This window comes from Asterias amurensis, chromosome 1, assembly GCF_032118995.1.
Source record: "Asterias amurensis chromosome 1, ASM3211899v1".
NCBI classification, from domain to species: Eukaryota; Metazoa; Echinodermata; class Asteroidea; order Forcipulatida; family Asteriidae; genus Asterias; species Asterias amurensis.
In genome coordinates, this window is record NC_092648.1 from 14,479,767 (window position 1) to 14,504,059 (window position 24,293).

General features: G+C 37.9%; 1 protein-coding gene and 1 non-coding gene across 2 annotated transcripts; both read right to left on the reverse strand.

Annotated features, from left to right (window-relative positions):
* Nucleotides 1-487: 487 nt before the first annotated feature.
* Nucleotides 488-569, reverse strand: Trnal-uag (transfer RNA leucine (anticodon UAG)). Its single transcript has one exon. It is a non-coding gene; the product is annotated as a tRNA-Leu (tRNA).
* Nucleotides 570-1,787: 1,218 nt separating this feature from the next.
* On the reverse strand, nt 1,788-24,155 carry LOC139946729 (tRNA (32-2'-O)-methyltransferase regulator THADA-like). Its single transcript, XM_071944394.1, has 30 exons — nt 23,897-24,155; nt 22,534-22,774; nt 21,943-22,063; nt 21,251-21,429; nt 20,894-21,037; nt 20,188-20,305; nt 19,637-19,803; nt 19,143-19,233; nt 18,474-18,718; nt 17,704-18,041; nt 17,012-17,204; nt 16,017-16,587; nt 15,534-15,597; nt 14,825-15,049; nt 14,111-14,295; nt 13,252-13,640; nt 12,536-12,673; nt 12,084-12,299; nt 11,498-11,741; nt 10,631-11,018; nt 9,883-10,122; nt 9,082-9,307; nt 8,268-8,719; nt 7,715-7,882; nt 7,057-7,198; nt 6,509-6,633; nt 6,016-6,100; nt 5,419-5,560; nt 4,644-4,810; nt 1,788-4,276 (listed from the first exon to the last, which is right to left on the reverse strand). Exons 1-30 carry the CDS (start codon nt 24,058-24,060, stop codon nt 4,211-4,213), a joined length of 6,234 nt encoding a protein of 2,077 aa, XP_071800495.1. The 5' UTR covers nt 24,061-24,155; the 3' UTR covers nt 1,788-4,210.
* Nucleotides 24,156-24,293: the final 138 nt, after the last annotated feature.

Sequence of the window (24,293 nt, forward strand, 5' to 3'; positions counted from 1 at the left end):
GTCAATCCCAAATTACTGAACCACCTTTATTTTTTAATTTAATAATTAAAGGTTCGATTTAACTTGTTTATACTAGTATTAGTTGGCTTTGGCTGGTTTTAGTTTAATTAATATAATAATTGAAAATATGGTCTTTAATCAAACTTATCTTTTGATTCAACTGATGTTTTTTTTTGTTTTTTTTTCGTTTTTTTTTTTCACTGTGTAAACTTTCCATGACAAACAACATTGTATCATCAAGAGGGGTACCATTTAAAAAATATATATTATAACCATCCAATTATTGTGCAATATATGTTTTTATTCATTAAGCTTCACAATCAGTTGGTCTGTTTTTTTTTAATGAAATATATTTAACTTCCTTCAAAAGCAAATGAAAAAATGACAATGAATAAGTGTAAAATAAACTCCTCGTGTAATATTACAATCCTCCGCAAACATTCACGAAAAGCCTTTGACGCTATAAAAGAAGCAAAAATAAAAGAGTTGGCAGCGGTGGGATTCGAACCCACGCCATCGTAATGACTGGTGCCTAAAACCAGCGCCTTAGACCGCTCGGCCACGCTACCTTGTTACAGTAAAGGGATTGTTTAATTGTCCAGTTGATAAGGTACGCCAATCCCCGTGGTTACCGTAGGAAATAATACCGAAAAGCGATTAGAAAACACTCTCTTTCATCAATTAAATCCCTGGGAAACACACAACAGATACATAAAGGGTCAGAAATGCTCTGAGAATTGTATTTTCATGCAAAAATCAAGCCCACGCATGTTCACACGTGAGCTACGGCGCGTCTTTTGAAAGGACATTTTTTTTGTATTTATTTGCGCGATCGATCTTTTCACTGACTGACCGCAATCAGCTGATTGTGTGTACACGCACTTCCTGGTTGCGCACGTGGGCAGGCCGGGTGACCTTGTTTATGAATATTCACACATTATTTGTCGAATCAGTGCTACGTGCTGTTTGTAATATAACGGTAGTCTTTGTTTGCAGTGCGGGTCTTTTTCCCAATAAAAATAAAACAACAGGGAATTCGCCTAGAGCGGTTTCAATTTATTGCTTGTAGCCAAGTGAAATTACGCGGTCGGCTTTAAAACATTGTTTGTAACGAACGAGGACACGCATGTTGTTGTAATTAACGGGGTAATGGCACAAATAATAAATGAATCAATTTACCCAAAATAGTACAACGTAAGTTGGACCCATTGCCCCTTTCTGCATATCTGAATAAAGAGAACTTTGATGTTTGTGTTTGTTAACATAGACAGACAAATTTTGCCAAATATCCGTCCGTGTAACAAACCGTAACACTAGCTTCAAGATAATTCTTTATAGTTTCTTGAGTAGGCCTACCCACATAATAGTCGTCTTGGTACTGCATCACTAGAAGAATAATATGAACACACAATCTGAGAAGCGTCACCACGGGAACGCTTCTCATATTCAACTTTTCGGGAAGAAAAAAAAACTTTGTCTATTTACAAAACCACATAACTTCGAAGTGAATGTTTCTAAAAATTCTTTCAACATCGAGAAGCTTACCAAGCTTCTATAAAAATAAAAATAAAATGCCATTTGTTTTTATAAGAATGACTACCAAACTTGAACTTGGCATACGGAACGTACAATTTGACAATTTAAACTAATGCAACCCACAGTGGTTTGTAATAATTATGATAGTCTCTTAAAACCCATGTCAAAGGGGAAATTTTCTGGAAATTTTCTGTTAAAAGAAAACAAACAAAATGCGTTTTTAGAAAAATTCAAGATGTTTAATTGCCATTTTTAATATTTACAAAAGTAACCATACACTTCATTGAACAATGGAGCAGTTTGCATAATGTTAAGAAATTAAACTTAGGTTATTTGAAAAATTAATAATACTCTCTAATGGTCATTGTTATAAACTGTATGGCAGAGCAGATATTTCTACATTGAATTATTGCAAATTGTTCGAAGTCAAAGTCTTTACAAAGGCTCTAAGTGAAATAATGAAACAAATTTAAAACTATTTTTTGTTATCATAATTATTGTTAGTATTATTTATTTTCTTTCTCAGTTAAATTGATAAGCACAACCCCAATGGCAGAATGGCCTACACTTTCTCCCAGGTCTCTTATATCTACTACCAGTGATTTGGAAAACTTTTTGAACATCTTGTTACAAATTTCAAAGATCATAATGAATATCTCACTTGATAATAAGGCATCATGCAACTGTAACTTCAGCAAAAAAAAGTCACTAAATTTCAATGATTTTGTATAGTATTGTTCAATTTTGAATGGTAAAACTGAGATTAAAAAAGAGGTAACTAGCTGATACGAGGACAAGTTGCATGCCTGGATAATAAAACAGGACCCCGAGAAGACAGCTTTTTTTCTGCCATGATCAAAGTTGGTAAAAATTGTTGTATTTGCAACTACTAAATAACTAGTAAGTTCTTGCTTTCCACAACTAGGTTCATTAAAGCCATATACACTTTCGGTACCGGAAAAAAAAAGTTTTACAAATAATACACAGATTTACAAATAATTTACGGGAAAGACTTCTCTTGAAATATTATTCCATGAAATGCTTTACTTTTTTATATAAGTTGTGATACACGAAGTGTGGGCCTTTGACAATACTGTTTACCGAAAGTGTCCAATGGCTTTAACGTGTGGTAAAAATAAATATCTGTCAAAGTTTTATCAAAATCTTATGATACGAACATTTAGACTTACACTGCTGCTATCTTTTGATATCCTTTAATAAATTGCATAACAATTAACATGAATAATTTTATTCTTACACAAGTTCTACACTGAATACTCTCAATAAAGGTTTATATAACTAAGACCTGACATACTTTTAATTAAAAGTTTGCAGTGGTGGGAAATATTTATTTAAATTGAAACAAATTTGGAGAAATCTAACTGCAAAGAGATAGATGTACAATAGCATTCCCAGATATGATATACACACACATAGTTAAAGCTGAAACAACCTGGGCCCAATTTCATAGAGCTGCTAAGCACACCAATTTGCTTAGCATGACATTTTTTCCGTGACAAAAACAGGATTATCAACCAAAATTTCGATTTGTTGCAAATTGCTTTTTACTGGTATTTTTGCTTATTCTGAAAATCACGTGGAAATTGGTTGGTAATCCTGTGTTTATCCAGGAAGAAATATCATGATAAGCAAATTTCTTTGCTTAGCACCTCTATGAAATTGGGCCATGTTCTTCTCAGAACCACCACATCTCAAAGAGAGAATCTATACGATTCACAATTATTTGATAGCCTAAGTTAAAACTCATAAATATGGCCGAGTTTTAGATACAAATTAAAGACAAAATTACCACAACAATAAAGTTGCTTTTGACAACCGTTTTGAAATTACCAGTTGGTTGGGTTAACATATTCACACTTTCAGTTATGAAAATTAAGTGCTTGATCTTTCCCCTAAGTACTTCTTTTAACAAAATTATTGATAACTTGAGTTTTGTTTCCTTGATATGTTTTTTTGCTTGGCATCCGAGTAGTAAGTTATAACTAAAAAGGACCTCAAAAACTGATGCTTAAAATTTAAAATTTCCTCAATTTTGCGTCCCAAAGCTTTATTTATTCTGCACACAACTACAGATTTGCTTAGAATTATTAAAAAAATAAAAAAGTACTTAACAGCATTTTATAACTATAAAGTTAAAGATGCTATGTCAAATTTTTGGCCGATTTGACCCCAAAATTTTGATTTAAAATTCAATAGGTATTTTGATAGGGGTCGAGAAAGTTACAAGCTTTCATTTGAGCCATTGGTCAAAAAAGTCCCCCAATTATTAGTAGCAGTGAAATTAAGTGCTCAAATTTAGTTTTTGTCGAGATCCCGACAATATATCACGTGACCAATTCTTATGTGTTTTAAAAGAAACGTTTTAAATTTTTGTCATGGTTCATGACCATTAAAAGTTAAAGTTAAACTTGTTTTCGTTAGAGCAGGTGATACTCTTTGAAATACCATTCGCTCAAAAAATTTTTTTTTAATGTTTGGACCAAAAATCTGACTTAGCATCTTTAAAGAAAGTTCTGTAATAAATATGCAGAGTTGCCATCTCAGTTTTCTATAAGACGTATCAATGAAGAAAGTTCCATCTTCAGGCATGGATGAACAATCTGACATAGCATTTTTAAAGAAAGTTATGTAACAAATATGCAGAGTTGCCATCTCAGTTTTCTATAAGGCGTATCAATGAAGAAAGTTCCATCTTCAGGCATGGATGAACTGGTGCAAGCTGTAAACAAAAAAGAAATGACACTTTCAAAATTTGACAGACAATTAGCAGATGTATGAAACTTCAAGTACTTAAAGGGAAGGTATACGTTTGGTAATTACTCAACACAAATATTAACTTAAAAACTGACTTAGTAACGAGCATTGGAGAGCTGTTGATAGTATAAAACATTGTGAGAAACGACTCCCTCTGAAGTAATGTAGTTTCTGAGAAAGAGATAATTTCTCACTAAAATATTAAAAGACTTCTAGCTTGTAAACACAGCCATTACACATTTTACTCATTTAGTCCAAGATAGCAATTCCTACAATGATACATTATGAGTATTTGCTAGAAAGGAGACAAACAATTAAGCAAACATCAATACCTCCATCATTTGTTGAGCACTCTTGCGTATTTCACTCTTCAGAGATTCTGTCTCTTCTTCTTTGTTGGCCTTTTTGGCGACAGTGCAGAGTACTTGGAGATAAAGGAGTTGTCTACAGATGGCTTGGAATGGTTTACTATGGCCGGATAATCCATAAAATGTACCTCCTTGAAATGAAAAAAAAGGAAAACAAAATGGCAGATGTGAATGTGAAAGTACTTGGGAAAAATTGAGAAGTAGAGTGAGGTTTGAATGCAGACAGGCGAACGGCTGTAATAATTACATGTATATAAATAAAAAGCAATTCCTGTGGTACCTCAGACAACATTTTAATATAACTTTTATTTTCATTCTGTACAAATGGAAAACCTGAACGTTTTTTTTTAAAATAATTTGTTTGATACAGTTTATTTATATATTTCAAACCCATTCAATTATTTAAAGCAATGAAGAAATTATCAACAACAACCATCTTTAAGAAGTAATAGCAAAATTCTTGTTTATAAAATACATCAAAGATTAAAACTAATCAAAAATTTAAAGTAACAATCTAAGTTACATTGTTTCAACTTTTACCAAAATTTTTTTTTTTTAAATAGTGTAATAAAAAACTATAACCACATGTTGAATTTAATGGCCAAAACTACCTTAACTAATCCAATTCTCAAGAACGAAAGATTTTGTTTGTGAAAAAAATTGTAAACCAAATTGATGAACATTATCAATGTTAATAAAATAGTAAAATTTTGGAAACCTCCCAATGCAAGCAACTTACCGAATGCAATAGAGCAAGACTTGAGCATATCTCTTGTTTCGTCCAGCTCCTCTAAAGATTGTTTCAACTGAGAAAATCCCTCGTACCAACCACTTAACCACTTCTTGAAATCTTCATCTCTCTGTCTCTTCTCAACAAGGTCCTGTAATTTAATCAAAGGCATCTCATTCATTCTATGCAAACTTAAAAAATACAGTTTTGGGTAAAAAATCTGGTCTAAAGAAAAGTCATAGGGTAGAACAGTCATGTAAAGAAAGATACAACAACAAAGTCCTGTCATGGATGAGGCAGTCACTATTTAACGGACAAGCTGATTAGTATGGGTGTACATGCACTGATTTACCTAAACCAAATAGAGTTGTGGTATTTTGCCCACCAGATATATCTCAGAGAGGCTGATTGGATTTGTACACAAAAGTAAAGCAAGGATGCCTCCGTCTACAAAAAAAAACTAGATCCCTTTTGGTGAGGGTCCTTGACTTCAACATATAGACACTGCACAGCTGATTGGTTTGTCAACTCCCTTGAAAATGTTACCAAGAGCAGGAGGGTTACAAATGCAGTTTTTAGGGGGAAAAAAGCGGTGGAAAGTCTTACCACAATCTCAGCGTACAATATCCTTGCCTCCATCACTCCCTCAGCATAGATGTTTGGACTTTCTTGATCAAACAGGTGAGTCCCACTAAAGAGATGAAATAGTTCATGCAAATTTAAAAACTAAAGGATAAGAATCAAATCACCAAGTCAAATACATGTATACACATTTTTGTCTGGCTGGGGCATAAGGCAGGCCCTTCGTGCATAACATAAGAACACTACAAATGTTGGCAATACAAGATTGTCCCTTGGTTTCCTCTACATCCACTGCCTTAAGCCCAGTTCACACTTCCTGCGAAGGCGAAGCGAATGTTGACGTTAAAAAATCACAACGAATAATTCGCAGCAGTTCAACTCTGCTCAACTTACTTGCGAATATCGCTGCGAAAGGAAAATTGTGACGTCAAATTCACATCAACTTCGCATGAAGTATGAACCAGGCATGAAGTATGAACCAGGCTTCATTGTTGCAAACATTTCCACACAAACTTACCATGTAGAAGAATGCTGCTGGTTGACAGTACCATATACGTCTAATGATCCCAGCAGAAGGCAAAGCGCTAAAGACATGAATCTTGAAGACCAGGAGAACATCGTGCAAATGTAGTTGATAAGAACCTACAATTGGGAGAAGAAACCAAAAGTTACTTGAGTAAACAACCCATGTCAGACATTTTCATGTTTCAGGTAGTCTTGGTGTAAGTGTTAATGTTCATTATCACTCAACTATCGCGATTCCCTCTGCGTGCACATTACTATCAAACAATAGCGGGCGCTGTTAAGATTACGCCCAGATCACCCACCACATCACACAAAACTTGCCGACGGGTTCACGGCTTCCAGAGAATGCCATCTATTAGTGGAATAGTGGCAATGTGTGCAGTGTTGAGTGTATGGTAAGCCCTATGGTTTCATAGTTTTTACCGACTCCACAAGAATGGCTTGCACCAAGCCTAGTTTTCAGGTGGCTTCAAAAACAATTGGTATGGGCTCGTTCATAGACCCTCCTTGTGTAACAATTGAAAATCGCTATACACTGACCTGCTGTGCAGCATTACTGTGAAGAAGTTTGAACTGAGGGCAACTGGCCCCTCTTGGTAAACGTTGAGAGACAAATCTTGCAGCTGCAAGACGAATGCCTTGGGCTTCATCTTGAAGGAGGCATAGCACAACATTCATCAGACTGCAAGGGTAAAGAAATTTGAAAACAAAATTTATTTGATAAGAAAATGCCAAATAACTTTGGACAATTTTGGTTACAAGATTTAGATTATATATTTGATTTGCAGTAACACCATGTTTGTATCTACTTGCTAGGTAGAATGTGTTCTTTTGAGAACTTGTCTTGCTTTACATTCTACTACCCCGTAGTTGATTTTCCAAATTCGGGAGACTTCTCAGTTCTAATAAGAACTGTCCTGCTTTCTAACTACTACCTGGCCGGAAGGTAGATAATTGGCCAGGACTACTGACAATGACTAGAGCAAGCTAGTCGAAATGTTGAGACCCATTAAGAACTCACTCTGCGAAAGCAAATTTAATAATGAGATCCACTAAAGCAAAAGGATCAGAGCATACGAAATGATTGAGTTATCAACCACTGGTTCTTTAACACTACTTAAAAGAGATTTTCACATGATGTAACCACAAACCTAACCTTATATCATTCCTTCACAATGGATGATTGAAACAAACTTACTCAAGGGATGTCTCAAGTCTATCCTCTGTATGCTCCTCAGCTATTTTCCTCCACACCAATGCTGCAGCAATCCTGACTGACTTCACAACAGCCAATCGGATCGTCTCACTCTGAGAGGGATCACTGTACCTAACCATCCAGGCACACCACTGACCAATGAATTGCCAACTGTATAAGGGAATAAGAACAATAGTTGTCTCTGTGTTCATTTATCAAGTAAGGTCCATTATCAAGTCAATTATCCAGTTTATTTTAAGTATCAAATGGTCACCAAAACAAATCTGCATATTTTATGGTGTAATCATCTATGTAGAACCATAACCTGACTGCATTTATCTACATAGCTTACACTGTTTTTTAAAGTTTAGTATCAGTGTATATATGAATTGGCGGCTACAGCTATGGCTTTGTTGTTGCCAAGGGTGCTGCCAAGGATGTCCTGTACTTCAACGCATGATGATGCGGAAATCTAGCCGCAGCCGTCCTGGGAATTTGACTGAGGCCTTAAACAACTCAACAAACTAAGATAGAAACTGTTATGTCATTTACATACCTGTCTGTGTTTGACTGCATATGGCACAGAAGCATCTGACCAATAGCAGGCAATGCAGCACCACACAAGCCACTCCCCCTTTCACCATCAACCAATCGGGTTAGAGTTTCCCACAAGGGTGACCAATCACAACTGGATATTTCTTCCTTGTCCTCTCCATTCTTCAAGTCCACCCACAGTGTCAGTGCTTTCTCTAAACATCTGGATTCCAATTCCGAATTTGTAATCAAGTTTGTTAACTCTTCGATGAGTCTCGAAACAGCTCCAGTTTGAAGAAATTCCAAACCACACGATTGCAAGTAATCAAGAGTTGCTAGTTTTATGTCCAAGTCCTTTGATGTCAAAAGCATCTGCGCTGTAGTAGCAAGACTGGGGGTCAAAGGTTTAGAGGTCAATGATGAAAAGGTCAATCGAGCAGTTGTCATGACCCTGTTTAAAGTAGCTAAGCCAACCTGCAAGTAAAATTAAAAAAAAAAATTAATTAATGTGGTTCAGTAATACAGCAGTCAACATAAAAAAATTCAGAGTATAATACAGACAGATTAAATTAATAATTTGATAAACACAAACAAATAATAAACATTACTTTGTCTTTTAGCTGGTAACCTGTTTCTGCTAAGCATTTTCTGCATTCAATAGATTTTGAGTTCAGCAGGTCTATCATATTGGCCCAGGGTAAAAAGAGGTAAGCTAGGTTGATCTAGCAGTAGGCAGCCTAATTTGCATAAAATAATATAGTTCCAAATGTTTTTGATACTATTCGAGTATACTACTTTTGTCATTTGAGTGAATTGGATTGGCTGGTTTCTTTTACCTGGAAAGGTTGAATACCTTCAAAGTACTCAGTCGCTGTATTACTCATGTCAGACAGCAACTGTGTGGCCCCTGAATCAGCACAAGTCTTCTCACACTCTGATATGACAGCCATGGTCAGATTGACAAACACTGCTCTAATGAGAGCACATGGGTTAGTAAAACCAGCTATCCATGTTCTGGCAGCCAGCTTGGCTTGGATGGTAATGAGGTCTTCCTTTTGGATACTGGAAACAAAACAAAACAAAACAGACAATTGTAAGCTAATAGTTTTGCAATACAGCATTCATGGCAATATGTTATGAAAATGTGCTAAACATAATGCTAAAAAATGTCTTTGAATGATAAAAGACGTAATTGAAAATTGAACGACAATATTCACTGTAAATTGTAGTATTTTATTCCTCGCTACATTGTTGAAAAACATTCAGAAAGTTCACCCAAAGCGAAAACTTTTGATTACAAATATGTGGCAAAAACTGGGGAAACAAAAACTGGGGGAAAAAAACTTTTCACAATGTACATGGTGGTTGCGTTCTTTAGATACCACCGAAAATCCAGAGCGAATATAATCCCTAACAGGAATACACAATCTGAGATTGCAGTAACGCTTCTCCGATCACAATCTGAGAAGCGTTACTGTCTCAGATCCAATTTTGGGTGCATAAAAACTGATATCTTTTACATAACCACATGACCAAGTGAAATGTTGGCTTTTAACCAAAAGTTTTTATTGGCACTAATTTAGAAGACCTTCCCAACAAGAAATTAGTAAATCAAATAATGCGTCACAACCCCATACCTTCTATTTTGGACGGCAGCTTCAAACAACTTCTCCAGCTGCAGTAAATCTCCATGGAGACGGTTGAAAGCTCTGACGGCTCCAGCCTCTATTGGTAGATTATCAATGATCTCAATCATCTGATTGGACATCTGACTCTGTGGTATGAGGGGGACCAGGGAACGGGCTGCTAGCTCACGCACTGGGTAGATTGGACTGCTTGCAAGACGTCTCACTGGCTCCAAGAATGCAGACAGTAACCTGTGAAATACACATAATTATTTCTTAATATATGGTTGGTTTCCTCTGGATATTACTCTGGATATTTCATAGGTTTCATCGGAGTGTGGGTTCGAATCCCAGTCGTGACACTTGTGTCCTTAAGCAAAATGCTTTACTCTTATTGCTTTTCTTCACCCAGGGGTAAAAATGAATACCTATGAGGGTAGATGCTGATATTGTATATGAAAAAGCCTTTGGAGCGCCATAGCAGTCCAGGGCTGTATACTCCCCAGGGAGCTGAGAAAGATTTCAGGAATGTTATTGATCCAATGACCAGGGCACTAATGTAAAGCGCAATGCGTTATATAACAACTTGTTATTATTAATCTCTAAATGGCAATGACAGAGAGAATTTGACAAGATGAAATGAACAAGCTAAAGGCTGTAGTATGTGGTTCCAAAAGAAGATTTATGAAAATTGGGCCGAGCATTTCAAAAAGGACATGGCTGTCAAACAACATGTCTTCCTTGCTACAACAAAACTTACTCATTATCTTCATTGCCCACTCCAGGGCCAAGTTTGGAGAGTAGAGTGAGTACAGGATGAAGACTTGGATGAAGAAATAATCTGCCAATATCACATCCTTGTCTCATTTCTTCTTGAACGTCTTTGAATCCATTCTTATCCTCCGACTTCCCTTCTCCACTTCTCCCTGTGGTGATTGGCTGTCCTACATTAGCATTTTCCTCTCCCATGTCTTCTACATCTATGCTCTGCTCTTTCCTTACGCTGGTATCAAACTTCCCAACCTCATTCAGAAGGAATTCTTGGAGATCCGGATAGCTACGGAAGAAGGTGGCGGCAGACATGGCGTTGACCTGGGAGTGCTCATCTTGCACTTTCTTTTGTCCAAAGATGCGATTAGTTAAAGTGCCTTTGTTGAGAGTAATGAAATAATGAAGAAAACTTATTTTAACTCAACCCTTTTGATAGAAATAGTACACAGGAATAAAAATTACTTTAAAAGTTTGTTACTGATTAAAACTAACTTGTGCAAAATCAGTCCAGACTTGATGTAAAGGTTACCAGAGTCAAACATATTTGGTCTACTTTGTGTAAGGAATGATTTAGTTTTCGTACAGGATTTGTATTATTGTATTTATTTATTTATTTATTAATTAATTCTGGTTGTGAAAGGAAGGATACTCAAGAGCGCGAACTTAATCCTTTCATTAGCCAAGAACACCCTGGAGAGAAGACGAGGTAGTTTCAGTTTTAGAATAGAGGTAAACCCCAAAGAAGTATTCAAGAAAAACCCATAGGGACTGAAAACCCATTTAGTGGCCCTGGCAAGAAAGGCTAGGAAAGATACCCCTATGCCAACCCGACTGCCCTAACAAACAACAAACTCACCAAAAAGCCTCATTGAGCCATTTCTTATTGTCCAACAGGGTGATGCGAATCCACCTATGGCCAATTTGACTGCTTCAGAGCAATGTCTTAATATGTCAGTGCCGACAGCCGAGCAGCGGAAGAGTTCCATGAGGATGTTTAAGGCATGGGATTGGGGAAGGTCCTGTTTGTCTGTGGGGTCCAAGGGGAGTGGTTGAGATGCTATCTTCATGAGGCTGTCCATGGTATACGCTAGGAGCGGTCTCTGTTGCATGGACAAGAACGAAAAACCATAATAGTAACACAAATATAAATATTTAATGTTGCTGCTGTTAGCTTTTCTTTATGCTTAAACAGCTCTATGAAAAATGGGCCCAAGTCTGGCTTTATGCAATCTTTATTTCAATATAAACCACAAAATCAATATAACCCCCAAAATCAATCTTTATTTCAACAGAAAACAGCATGTGCTACATCAGGCTGTAGATTAACTCTTCATTAGAGTTAATCTACAGAGTTGTTTCAGTCAATTTTGCCTTCACTTCAACACAACTGATTGCTCACATCTAAAGATGTAATACACAAAAAGAAATTGTAATCAGCATACCTCTCGTCCTCTTGGCTCAGCACTGACAATGGATTCTACCAACAGAGGGAGCCCTGCACTTTTCTTTGTGAATGACGATTCAGCTGCTTCATTGGTGACTAACCCAAGCACCTTATCCAGTATGGTCTTGGGTAGGGACTGTAGTTTGGGTTGCTGACTGGCCAACAGCCTGGAGCAAAGCTTTGCAAAGCCCTGATTGCAACCGTCTATGGCACCCTACACAAGAAAACATATTTGGTTATGTTATAAGAGTGGAAAAACCAGGATCTTTGTGCGAGCTGTATGAAAGAGATTATCTGAATTGCTAAAACATAGGGCTAGAATGCTCAGTTGGTAAGAGAGCTTGCATGTTAATCTGGAGGACATTGGTTCAAATCCAGCTCTAGTACATTTTTCTTTGTGCAACCCCAATTCAATGGTAAAACTGGTACTATTTACATTACATTATTTACCTTGTGCCTGCATCGTGTAAGAATCTCCACCAGTAAGTTGGCCATGAGGGTCAATTGGTCAAAGGTCAATACACCATTGTCATGGTCATGACTTAATGGCATCGTCTCTACTATGGCTCCTATGAGCAAACTACATTCCTGCGACAAAGACCAAAGGAAAAAGTAAACATTATATTTATCAACCATTTTTTTTAATCTGGTCGTTACTTCCAATATAACAATAGTAATGGCTCCTTTTACAGCACTAATTTGCGTCACTCAGTGACGCTAAAGGCACTTCAACATTTAGTATTTTCTTGAAAGGTATTGTGGAGCTACAATTTTGAAGCCAATCAAACCAGGAACACTAAGGTAAACCTCTTTTCTTTTCAAAAAAAAGCACTGGGATCTTGTATGTGCATTACACAACACAAAGGACCAATGGCTTTACGTCCCATCCAAAGGACCCAGCAATAATGGTTAAATGTGTTGCTAAGTGTCACAAGGGTCACAACCAAGACTCGAACCCACACTCACACTCTAAACAGAATCACTAGAGGTTGAATTTGGTGCTCTTATCCGCTCGGCCACAGTATGCCAAATTTAATGGAACTTTTAGTAAACTGAATGTGAATGTTCTACTGTTCCTTTTCCTCTTTATCAACTTTACAGATTGCAAGGTTTTAAAGTCTAAATGAATCCTGTGAAACAAATCTTAACAAATTAGGATGGATCACCTTAAGATTGAGCCAACAACAAGCTAGGATCAACTGATGCTCTTCAGACAGCGACATCATCTTATCTTCCCCCGCACCATCATAATCATCATCATCGTTGATCTGGTAAGCAGCCATCTCTGTTATCAGCCCCTCGATGGCCTCTCCCATCTGGCAAAACGAGGGCGCCATTCCTGAGCTACCGTCCGCGCCAGAAACATCTTTCTCGGCTGACACAGGAGATGTCTTCTTATGCCCTGATAGAATGAGGAGGATGAATTGAGTGATGTCTTGAAGAGTTGCGAGGAGCTTCTCGACCAGCGATGACCAACCATCGGAATCCGAGATGAAAATCTGCTGTAAAGATGTTGGCTGGTCGGTTATGCAGCTCTTGATGGCTCGTATTAAACCTGTGAAGATATCAGAGTGATTCTTTTAAGAGAAACAGAACCAAAACTCAGAGCAATATGAGAATTAAACTAGGCTGTAAAACCAAATCTGAAATAAACACTTAAAATAAATCACTTTTACAAATTCATAACTTTAACTTAAATTCATTAGAAAACAACACAGGATAGACAAGTTCACTGAAATGAAATTCTAACCGTAGTAACTAGTACAACCACGACAACAACAGCTTTTAGGTTTCAATTAAAAAAATTTGGTATAAAAAACAAAAACCTTTTCCGATAGCCCTTTAGCAACTTGAAGCTTAATTGAGGAGTTGAAACCTAAAAGCTACGGTTAGAATTTCATTCAGTGAACTTGTCTATCCTGTGTTATCTTCCACTCAAGTCAGTGTCCCAAAATTGATGCTACAAGGGAAAACGGAGTTGAAAAATAGGAAAATTAGATGATTGTGTCGAAGGCAATTGCTCACCGTGCATCGGCGTTACAGAAGCAGCTTGAAGAAGGTTCTTCTTGCAGCATTTAAGCTGATAGATTAGACTCGTTAGCAGACTCTCTATGAAGTTGACAGTTCCCCTCTCTGTGGAAATGCCGTTAGATTTCACTGGTGAGCTCGGAGGAGACTTGTGTGCGTTCAGTGTTTTAACAACGGAGTGTCTTTGGAAAAAGAAACCAATTCAATGTCAGCTTCTACACACATTATTTTTATTAGCCGAGCAAATAAGCCAATCAATATTTTTATTTAAAGGGAAGGTATGCATTTTGGTAATCATTTTGGTAAAATTAACAGCAATAAAAATGTTTATTTAGAGGCCTACAGCCGCTTACAATATTATAAAGCATTTTGATAAATATTTCACTTCGAAGTAATATGATTATATGTAAAAAGATAGCAGTTTTATGGCCCCAAATTTCATTCATTCTGAGAAGTGTTTCTGCAGTAACACTTCTCAGATTGTGTATTCCCATTAGGGATTATTCTTCCTGCATGGGCATATTTGCTCAGGATTTATAGAGATATCTCAAAAATTTTAACATTTAATAAATGTTTAGAAGTTTTCTTGTATACTTCTACATTTATATAGGACTAAAACGGTTCCAAAAACCAGTAACTCTTCTCGCATTCCCATGTTGTTTTTACCAACACAGAGTATTAACTCACAAGAAGTGAATCAAAAACACTCACTTGTAAAAGATCATCTTTGACAGTAATGCCCCTGCCTCGCTCTCCTGTAGTTTGGGGCTAGACACAAGTTGCAGGGCCCGGCACAGGATCTCCGAGGATGATGTATAGGGATATGAGGCAGAGGACGGCAAGGCAGTAGGGAAGTAGGTGGACAGGAGATGGTAAGATGACGACCTCAGGTCATTAGCGCTATCTTGGATACACTCCAGAAGGATAGAGGCATTTCTAGATGTATACAAAAATACATAGGTGAAAAAGAGCAACATGGTTTTGTCTTGCACTGATTTATGGGCACTGAACACTGTGTGATTTCAAAGTTCTGAAGAAAACAACTTTGGCAAGAAGCTTGAGTTGGATTCGAACCCATGACCATCTGCATTATAACTGACAGACTCCTAAGAAAAGGCCACTATACTGCTATGATCTCACATAACAGTAAACACAGTGTAGAAATCATCAAAACACTATATTACAACCAAGCCTCAAAATTAACCCATGGCGCCAACAGAAACTGCCTAGGTGCCTTGTGCTTTTGCTGTGGTGCCTTTTGCAAAGTTCTAATACAAAATAAAATTGTCCTCATACAACAAAGTGCCCCTTACAAGAGGAAAATTGACAAACCCCTTTCAAGAGCGAAGTTCAAGACCTGTTACTTTTATCTCTAAAAACTTATACTTATATAAGTTGTATTTTACAAATGGTGACATACCTTTCAGAAAGCAAATTGCATTTCCCGTGATCAACAGCCCATGTCATGACATCACCTGAAACAGCTGTTCAAAATTGAGGACAAATTTGTTTTTTATTTTTCTGGTCGTAGTAAATAATAATGTGCAGGCATAGAGCATCCTGTCCGAGTGGATCTAGTGAGGCAAAATTGAAGTGTTGTCATTGACCGAATGATGCCTGTTTATATATTAAGGAGCTTCTGGGATCAGTATCTTTGGGGCTGGAGAAGTGAATCAAAGAGCATGATTTTCATCAAGATTGGAGAAAATCACAACTTTGTTCAGCATGCATAAAAGTCTGCAATATCTCATCCCTGTAAGCTGTTGCACTTTTAAATTACAACTCACCCCAAATTAATGCCATCCAATGGAGAAATAATGCATCAGTTTGCGATATCAAATAAAACATACATAGCCACTTATACTTATTGTGTTAAAATTATTCCAACTTCAAAACTACGAACCATTCTTCTCTTTCAGTTTATCTCTGGCCATCAAGTTGTCAAACACAACCCCAAGAATCTCCATAGCAACTCGCCTCCGCTGGTAACATGCTCCCGGAAACAGAGATCCAAAACTTACTTCCATCAGACAGTCCAAAGCGTCTACGGCTCTGAACAGTTTTTCAGTCAAAACATCAATCTTTTCTCTGATCTCATCAGCTTGTGAAGTTCTTTTCTCTGACACTTTCACTCCGCCCATTTTGACATCCGTGGAATGTGCCTCATCAGTCGGACACCGATCGTCGACAGTTGATTCAAGTTTTGTTTCCAACTTTCTCAAGTTTTTCAGGAGACCTAGACCGCCGTCACATAACCTGCCGACAAAGACGATTATGTTGTGGCGAAGACAATTGCGGAATTTGGCCGAATCGGAGTTCAGGAGGTGTGGGAATGTCCTCTTGAGAAGAAGCATCTCTGATGGGGTAGGAAGCTCAGATTTCTTGGGGGAGCAGCAGAGTAGACTTAGAGAGTCACCTTGGATGTCATTTTCAGGGTGCCAGAGACCTGCCGAGACAATGTCCATGTATTTCTCCTAATATAACAAAGGGAAAAGACATTTACGTTTTCTAAACAGTCCGTCTTAATATTTTAAACAATAACAATCACAAAACTCAATCAACTTAACAAGTTTAGCATTCTTTTCAGAGTCTTGCAAGTTTTGAAATCTATCCCGTGGCAGTCGAATAAAAAGCAAGACCTAGTTTCCCAAGAACAAAATCTACAAAGCAAAGTAGATATACATGTGGTGTTACCACAAACAATACCACAAACATTGATACCTCACCATGCAATCCCCCCAAAACTATATAAGTTATATATTTTAAAATAGTATATAAATACAATAAAGTTTGATCGTTACAGTCAGAAATACACCCACTTGACCAAGAGTTTGGTAAATTTGGAAATGTGATTTGTTTCAGAAGTCTCCTTATCAATGGACATTCTGTGAAACTCACCAGCCAATCAGACTCCAGGGTGTTATTGCACCGTGCAGTTTTCAGCAGGATGATACGGGCATGTAGGCGACGTACATCAGTGTTATCATTGGGTGGCTCGTTATCCAGGCTCTTCATGAGTAATGAGAAGACACCAGGGAAGCTCTTGATCGCAGATTGAATCCAGGAGTTGGACGTGTGATACCTCACTAAACTATATCACCAGAAGGAGAACAATATACTAGAGTTGTGATCACAAGAAAAATGAACTTCTCTTAAAATCACCATAATTACTACTGTTATCTTTGTAAACAAATTTTATGAGAGATAACCTAATATCACAAGGCTGGACAGCCTCTTTGAGGTAAGGGCTACAGATTTGGGCGGTCGACTAAAATCAACTGTCACCAGAGGCATGTTGCCACCTACTCCTGAGAGTGAAACAGGGTTACCCCGTTCACAATCCATTTGGATGTAGGCAACAGATCATCCACAAGGAGCCTTGCTGGTAGAGCAGATTGCACAACCCTCCACCTTTTTATGTAGCAATAAAGTGTCATGACCGGGATTTGAACCCACACTCTGCTGATGACAACACCAGAGCTTGAATCCGGTGAACTAGACTGCTAAGTTCAAGGAAATGCTTCTTTAACTAGATAGAAACCAATTCTGATTATAGTATTCCTTTAGACATTTGCAACAACACAACATACCCATCATCGTTGCACAGTCCCTGCAGCATCACTTGCTCCCAGATGCTCCCCCACCTCTTGGTCAGTTCCTCTTCCTCTTCTGGTGTCCTCTTCCCAACAGACTCCTTCCCAGGCATCATCTCCTTTCCCATCTTCCTTACCAAGGCATTGTGAAGCTCAGATACAGCAGCAGCTAGATAGTTAGTTCCTAGGCAGTGCAGCAGCTCCCTGGGCAGACCCGGGTGCAGTGTTAGAAGGTTGATGGCATTGCAGTGGGGCACAAGGCGGGACATGAGGTGGTAGCGTCCCTTGACGTGCCATGCTGTACTCAGCAGAGTTGAGATGATGGGTTCTGCAAGCTGTGTAGATTGTACAAAGAAATTTGAATCCTTATGTGATAAATATACATTAGACCAGACTAATTCAATTTGAACTATTCTGCATTCTAGCTACAATCTCCTATTTACTCAACCAAAACACTGAATTTAGACATTGTTTAGCTGGAGTCATTGAATCACAGTCAAAATTTACTCATTAATATAAATAATAGCTGTGATAGCACTTTTTACAATAACCTGGTCACTGGGTCAATAACATTCCTGTAATCCTTTTGCAGAGAAGACACTGAAGAAAATTCAGTTTTAGATGTTTTACCCATGTAGTCACGTAGAGACTGAAAAACCCGATCCACATACAAGGCTCCTGTCCACGTGTCCAAACGGGGTTCACAGAGGTGAAAGGCAGGGACAGAAGTCACTGAACCAACCCGACTGCCCTACTGGCTGTAATACCTGTGAGTCAGTGATTCCCAGAGACTTTGCCTCCTCTTGATGAATGACCAGTAACGTTGCTAAGGATGATCGAATTATCTCAGCCACTCCATCCACTGGGCTCTGCCATTCTCGCCACACTAGCTTCAGAATGGCTCGGGTCTGAGTTGAATCTCTGTCAAACAGCCGTGGATGTGGACTGGTAGAGTTTTTCTTCTGAATGATCGGGAGGAGGGTTTTCATGACTTGAAGGTACAGACTCAAGGCTGTGGGGTTGAGACCAAAAAATTCTTTGAGTAAGACAATTTTCTATTGACTAGAGGTATCGATATACATGTACGACGCGCTGCCCCTAGCAGGGAGACTCTAAAAGCAGTCATACTAATTTGACTGAGGTAATCTTGACCTACAAATCCATAACAAATCATCTCCTTTATGTTTAAAGTGAAAAACAGTTTTAAGCAATTTACACTCATTCCTTAGACTATTGTTTTCCATAAGTCAAGGAAAATGACACTGAACCAAAATCAAGTGATTTTCATAGAAACTAAGACATTTTAGATGAAATAATTCTGGTAGCAATAGGTTAATGTACTGTACCCCGTTCAGTTTAACAGTCAGCAAACTATTTCGCTCTGACAATTACCAGTCTTGTTATATACAAAGGAAATATACTATTAGTGAATGTACCTTCACTAGTATGATACTTCAGTTCCCCTGATGCTTCCTTGCATAGGTCACATATCAATGGAAAGATCACATGAGTAGAAAGAATTTGTTGCTGTAAAAAGAAATGGGGGGAAAACAGAAAAAAATCAGTAAAACAAACTTATTTTATTCTTATAGCAATGTTTATGCCTGAGCAGTTATTTGCAGTACCTGATGCTAATTACAGGTCTCAAAATCACCTACTGTAAAAACTTCAGCATACCTGGTAGCGTTACACATTAAGCAAAGGGGTTTGATTTCTAAAGACCCCTTACACAAAGCGAAACGCACCTCCGAACAATGCGCTTTTACTTTTTCCACCATTTTTAAGAGCCAAATCTTTTGTCCACACATTTGTGCACGATTTTGACTCGTCAAAAAGTCGGACAAGATAAGCAGGTGTTCTGTGCGCTGTGCGTTGTGCAAGGGGTCAATATAAACAACAACAAAATTAAATAAAATCTGCTTAAACTAACCTCGTCATTACGAGACACATCTTCAAGTAGAATAGCCTTGTCACAGCATGTCAATACTCCTCTTGCTATTGCTACTTGTGGAAAGACCGCTGATGCTGGTTGAAGGGCAGTGGAGAGTGCAGGGACTGTCATGTTACCAATCTGTAGATTTTCCTGGCCACCAGTAGCTACAAAATTTGACAAAATATCAGTAAATGAGTGTGTAAAATGTCAAACTTGCAGCTGAGAAGCTGAATTGCAAAAGACGCAGCTACAACGTGTTCAGGCTGCAGGCATTTAAGGGGCAAATGGTAGCCTTCCAAATAAACTGATATGTATGACCAGGGAGCACAGCAAGAGATCAAAAGCATTTTGTTTTTTACCGAAGGGAGGAAAACCGGACAGCCCACTGAAAAACCCTTGTGGCAAAGGAGAGAACCAACGCAAAACTCTACTCCAATATGGCCTTAGCCAAGAAACAAACCCGGGCCACATTGGTGAGGCAGCTTCATAAAGGAATAGAAATAACCAGTATCCATGCTATTACTACCCATCACTACTTAATAACTCACTTGAATATCTGTTGATTAGAGTATTAACTGCCTGAGCTGCTAGTTTAGGTTGTGGGGCAGAATTCAGCATCATAGCGAAGGTGCTTCCAGCCATGAGACCACAGTCCTTGGAAAACCGCTGTAAACAAAACGCACAAATGATTTTGTGAAAAATGCCTAAGGTGTAGGCAATAAACTTTGTAAGTGCCAAAAAAAGGGAAAAATCACTTTGCAAAAAAAGAGAGGAAATAAGCTGTAAAGAGTAAATTGGTAATTGTGTACCAAAAATGTCAGTCTAGTGTTTTAGCAAACCTTGATTGAGCACTAGGATGAATGAGTATTTCATTACGAGAAACAAGGTTTTAGATATTAAAAATGGCTTGCCGACAACATTATTATATCATACATAATATAAGAAACTGATAAAATTATATTTTATTTCACTTGGTATCAGGACCCATGTTGATGGCTCTGTCTACGGTAAGCAAAGAATCGGTGCTTACAGAAGGGGAACTCTGCGCTTACATCAAGCGCATTTCACAGATTAGCATGGGATTTTTGCTTGTGTGCTTGCATACTCCACGCTACTATGCATTCTTCGCTTCTGCAACTAGCACAGAAATTTTGTGCTTGCACAGTAAGCGGAGAATAATGATTGTAAGCGCAGACTTCAGCAGTAAGCAGAGCCACAAAATTGGGCCCAGATCAAGAGGTTGATTATGTATACCTTGTCTTCAATCAGAATGACCAATCCTGAAACCATCTGGAAGAGGTCTTCATAAACATTGCTCCGTGGACCGGTGCTTTCCCTTGGCTGCCAGAGCAGGGGTCTAAGGTTCTCCTTAGCGTACTGGCAAATCTTCAAAAACACCTGAAACAGAAGTACACCATGAACCTTTACTTTCCGATGCCTTGGTCGATTTTGTCAATGTAAATGTTATGTTAAGTTCGCCTGTCTGAAACCAAAAATTGTCAAATCAGGTCAAGTGTCGCCATTGCTTCTTTCTAATGACTTGTCATCGCGGAAGACAATTTCATTCAAACATTTTGTTTCTATTTTTGATTCATATTGGCTGCTGCTTACCTTAGTTGCTTGATAGCAAATATCTGCAGCTGGTATCTTGCTCGAGTGAACATGGTCTGTTTCTTTAGTTCTTCGGCCAATTTCACCGCTGAGTGTCCCGGCCACAGACGATAGTACTAGGGCAAAGTTCTTCATAAGGTAGTCCCGAACAATATTGCTGGTTTCAAGAAGGCTAGAAACTGCAGGGAAGACAGTCGTTGAATCAGTTTTACAACAGAATGAAATTTGTTAGCCCATCTAGGACTTTTTCCACTGTGCTGTTCATGGTTACAGAGTCCTCCAGGGCGTCCAAAATCCCACCGCCCAAAAAAGTGCACTGCCATGGAATGTTAATCCAGTGAAATAAGTTGCTTGTAAGATTTGAATTATGGAGCTGTGATAATTTTCCGCCCCAAAATGGACCCTCATACCCAGGGTGTCACTATGGTATTTTTACAAAAGTGAACAGCCTCTCTCCAGGGCAATTTTTTAAATATATTTTGGGTATTTTTGTGTATAATCCTTGTAGTCAGATAGTCAGGGTTCGATAATGGTTTAACTTTTTACTACATTCTGTGAGTTATCTCACTGTCTCTACATGTAACTATTACAGACCTACACAGTTTTTTACAAGAATCGTATTGATTTAGAAAACACGTCTGTGTACTTGCATTAAAACTACATTAAAAATTGCATTAAAAACTACACAACACCTTTGGTTAATGCTTCAGCACTCAACCTGCCTCTGGAATCGAGTGGGACGAGCAACGTGTGCAAACATTCCTCAAGATGGCTCCTCGTTTCTGGTCGTAGACTCATCAGTATATCAAGTGCCTGAAAAACGAGAGAAAGAGTTGTTGCCATTATAAATGTGTTGGAAAAGTTTAATTATTAATCAATGTGCTTGATGAAAGGGATGTGATTTACAAATCATTCTTAATCTAATTTGAATTCAGCACAAAGTGTATTTGAGCCAAAACGGACCAGAATCTCAACGGAAGGCAAAATTGCCTTCTTACACCCTGGTCATTTTCCTGGTGCCCATTCAAATGTTGCAGTACAAATTTAAACTTCCCTCACTGATGAGGTGCATTTTACCAAGGAAAATCTGCCTGGCTCTTTCAAGAGCATCAGGTTTTCAAGAATTATGCTCTTTGGGTAAGGGGAAAATTGCTCAGGGAAAATTAAATGGGTAACTTTTTTTAATTCAAGGCTGCCGCAAAAAAATAACTGATTTCGACCCAAACCAGAGTCTATATTACTGGTTTTGCAATTAATAAATATTACAAGGAATAAACACAAACCTTTTTGAACTTCTGGAGGACTTTGGTATTGTTTGCAAGGTCAATGAATACACGACTTATGATCTGACTGGCCAAAGATAGAACCGATTCTTCTTCTTTCGTGATCGTTGAGCTAGACGAAGCTTTCTTGGACTTCTTAGAAGTTGTGGTGTGAGATGGATGATGTTGTTGGATATAAGTCACTGATTCAATAAGTTGCTGGATTGTGTCTTGGAGACTGAGAACTTGAGTGGGAGTCAATCTGAGAAGTGGAACAATACATTAATCACTGCACAGGTTAGAGGCAAAGTTGTGTCACAGGGACAAGGTTGCTGTTATAAAGTTAGAAGGTTTTTTAAAGGAATTTTCAGAGTGCGATGAAGACGAGTTTGTGTGTCTATTCTCTGTGTTTGTTGTGGAAATCTGACCCAAATGACAAGGATCTGTGTTGGAGTTTATACAGGCCTGTAAAACAAATATTGAATGCATTTTGGTCATGTATGGTATTGTTGCACAATATAACTCCTCGGTAAAATCTTACCTTTTCGAAGGTACGTGCCAGGCCTACAAAGGGTTAAGGTATATGGGGTCCAACAAACAAAAAACTATAAACACAAAACAAAAGGTTTTGAAGTGATAAAACACAAATTGTTAAAGCCATTGGACACTTTCGGTAAACAGTTTTGTCCAAGGCCCATACTTTGTGTATCACAACTCATATTATATACAAAATAACAAACCTGTGAAAGTTTAGGCTCAATTGATCATCGGAGTCGGTAGAAAATAATGGGAAAACCCACCCTTGTTTCCGCACATGTCGCCGTGTCATGACATGTGTTTAGAATAAATCTGTAATTCTTGATATCAAGAATTGATATTGTTTTTTAATGTTTTCTCAAAAAGTAAAGCATTTCAGGAGAAGTCTTTCACCATTACCTTCTGTAAACCCTGTAAGTTATTTGTAAATTTGTGAACTTTTAACAAAAATTCTGTAAAGTTTCGAAAGTGTCCAATGGCTTTAAATTAAAGCCTAACTAAAAACTCAAATCCACCTGTAAATAAAACCAACATTCCTGCAATAACAATAACATCCCATGGAGATAGAGCAACCATCATCATCAAAAAAATTGTTTGATCGTTTTGAATTTGATCTGTAGGCCGATCCTACAAGTACATGGCAACTTTGTTACAAAAAAGGTGAAACTTTGTACAGGGCAACTTTGTTGTTTATGCCAATTGAATTGGCTTCAATATAAAAGTTAAAACTAGCTCCTTTTATCGATCCGTCCATAGACCTTTACATAAGCAACACACGAGCAGAAACAACACAGTCCAAAATGTACTTTTATTTTATTTATTATTAAAACAATGTATGAATATTTACCTTGTTGCATCTGGTGACAGTGACAATGACACTCGCTCAATCGTTTCGATGCACGAAGAAACAACCCGGAATTCATCCCTCACATTGTCAGTTTTGTGATCCCTCGAAAAACCCAAATGCTCTTTAAAGGAAGACATCATTCGGTCAAATACCTCGCTGGCCATTGCAGCAAAACCAGGTAAGCTTTCAATGATTGCTCGAGTTAAAAATATTATGAAACCATTCTTATTTGCAAACCTTTCGTGACCTCCTCACTGCATTGTTGACTTTATGATGTAAGTAAGGGAAGGCACTCTGCGGGGTCGTAACTCTGGAGGGCGCTATTTTATCAATTAAATTGTATCGAGTTGTTACGTAATTTATACGCACGTGTACAAAATTAGACACATTTTCAAAA

Coding starts and splice junctions, on each gene's coding strand:
- LOC139946729 (XM_071944394.1), bottom strand. CDS start 24,060: ATGGCCAGCGAGGTATTTGACCGAATGATGTCTTCCTTTAAAGAGCAT. Junction 17,205..17,703: donor GGACTGTGCAACGATGATGG/GTATGTTGTGTT, acceptor CTGGTGATATAG/TTTAGTGAGGTATCACACGT. Junction 15,050..15,533: donor TGCAATTTGCTTTCTGAAAG/GTATGTCACCAT, acceptor GTATACATCTAG/AAATGCCTCTATCCTTCTGG.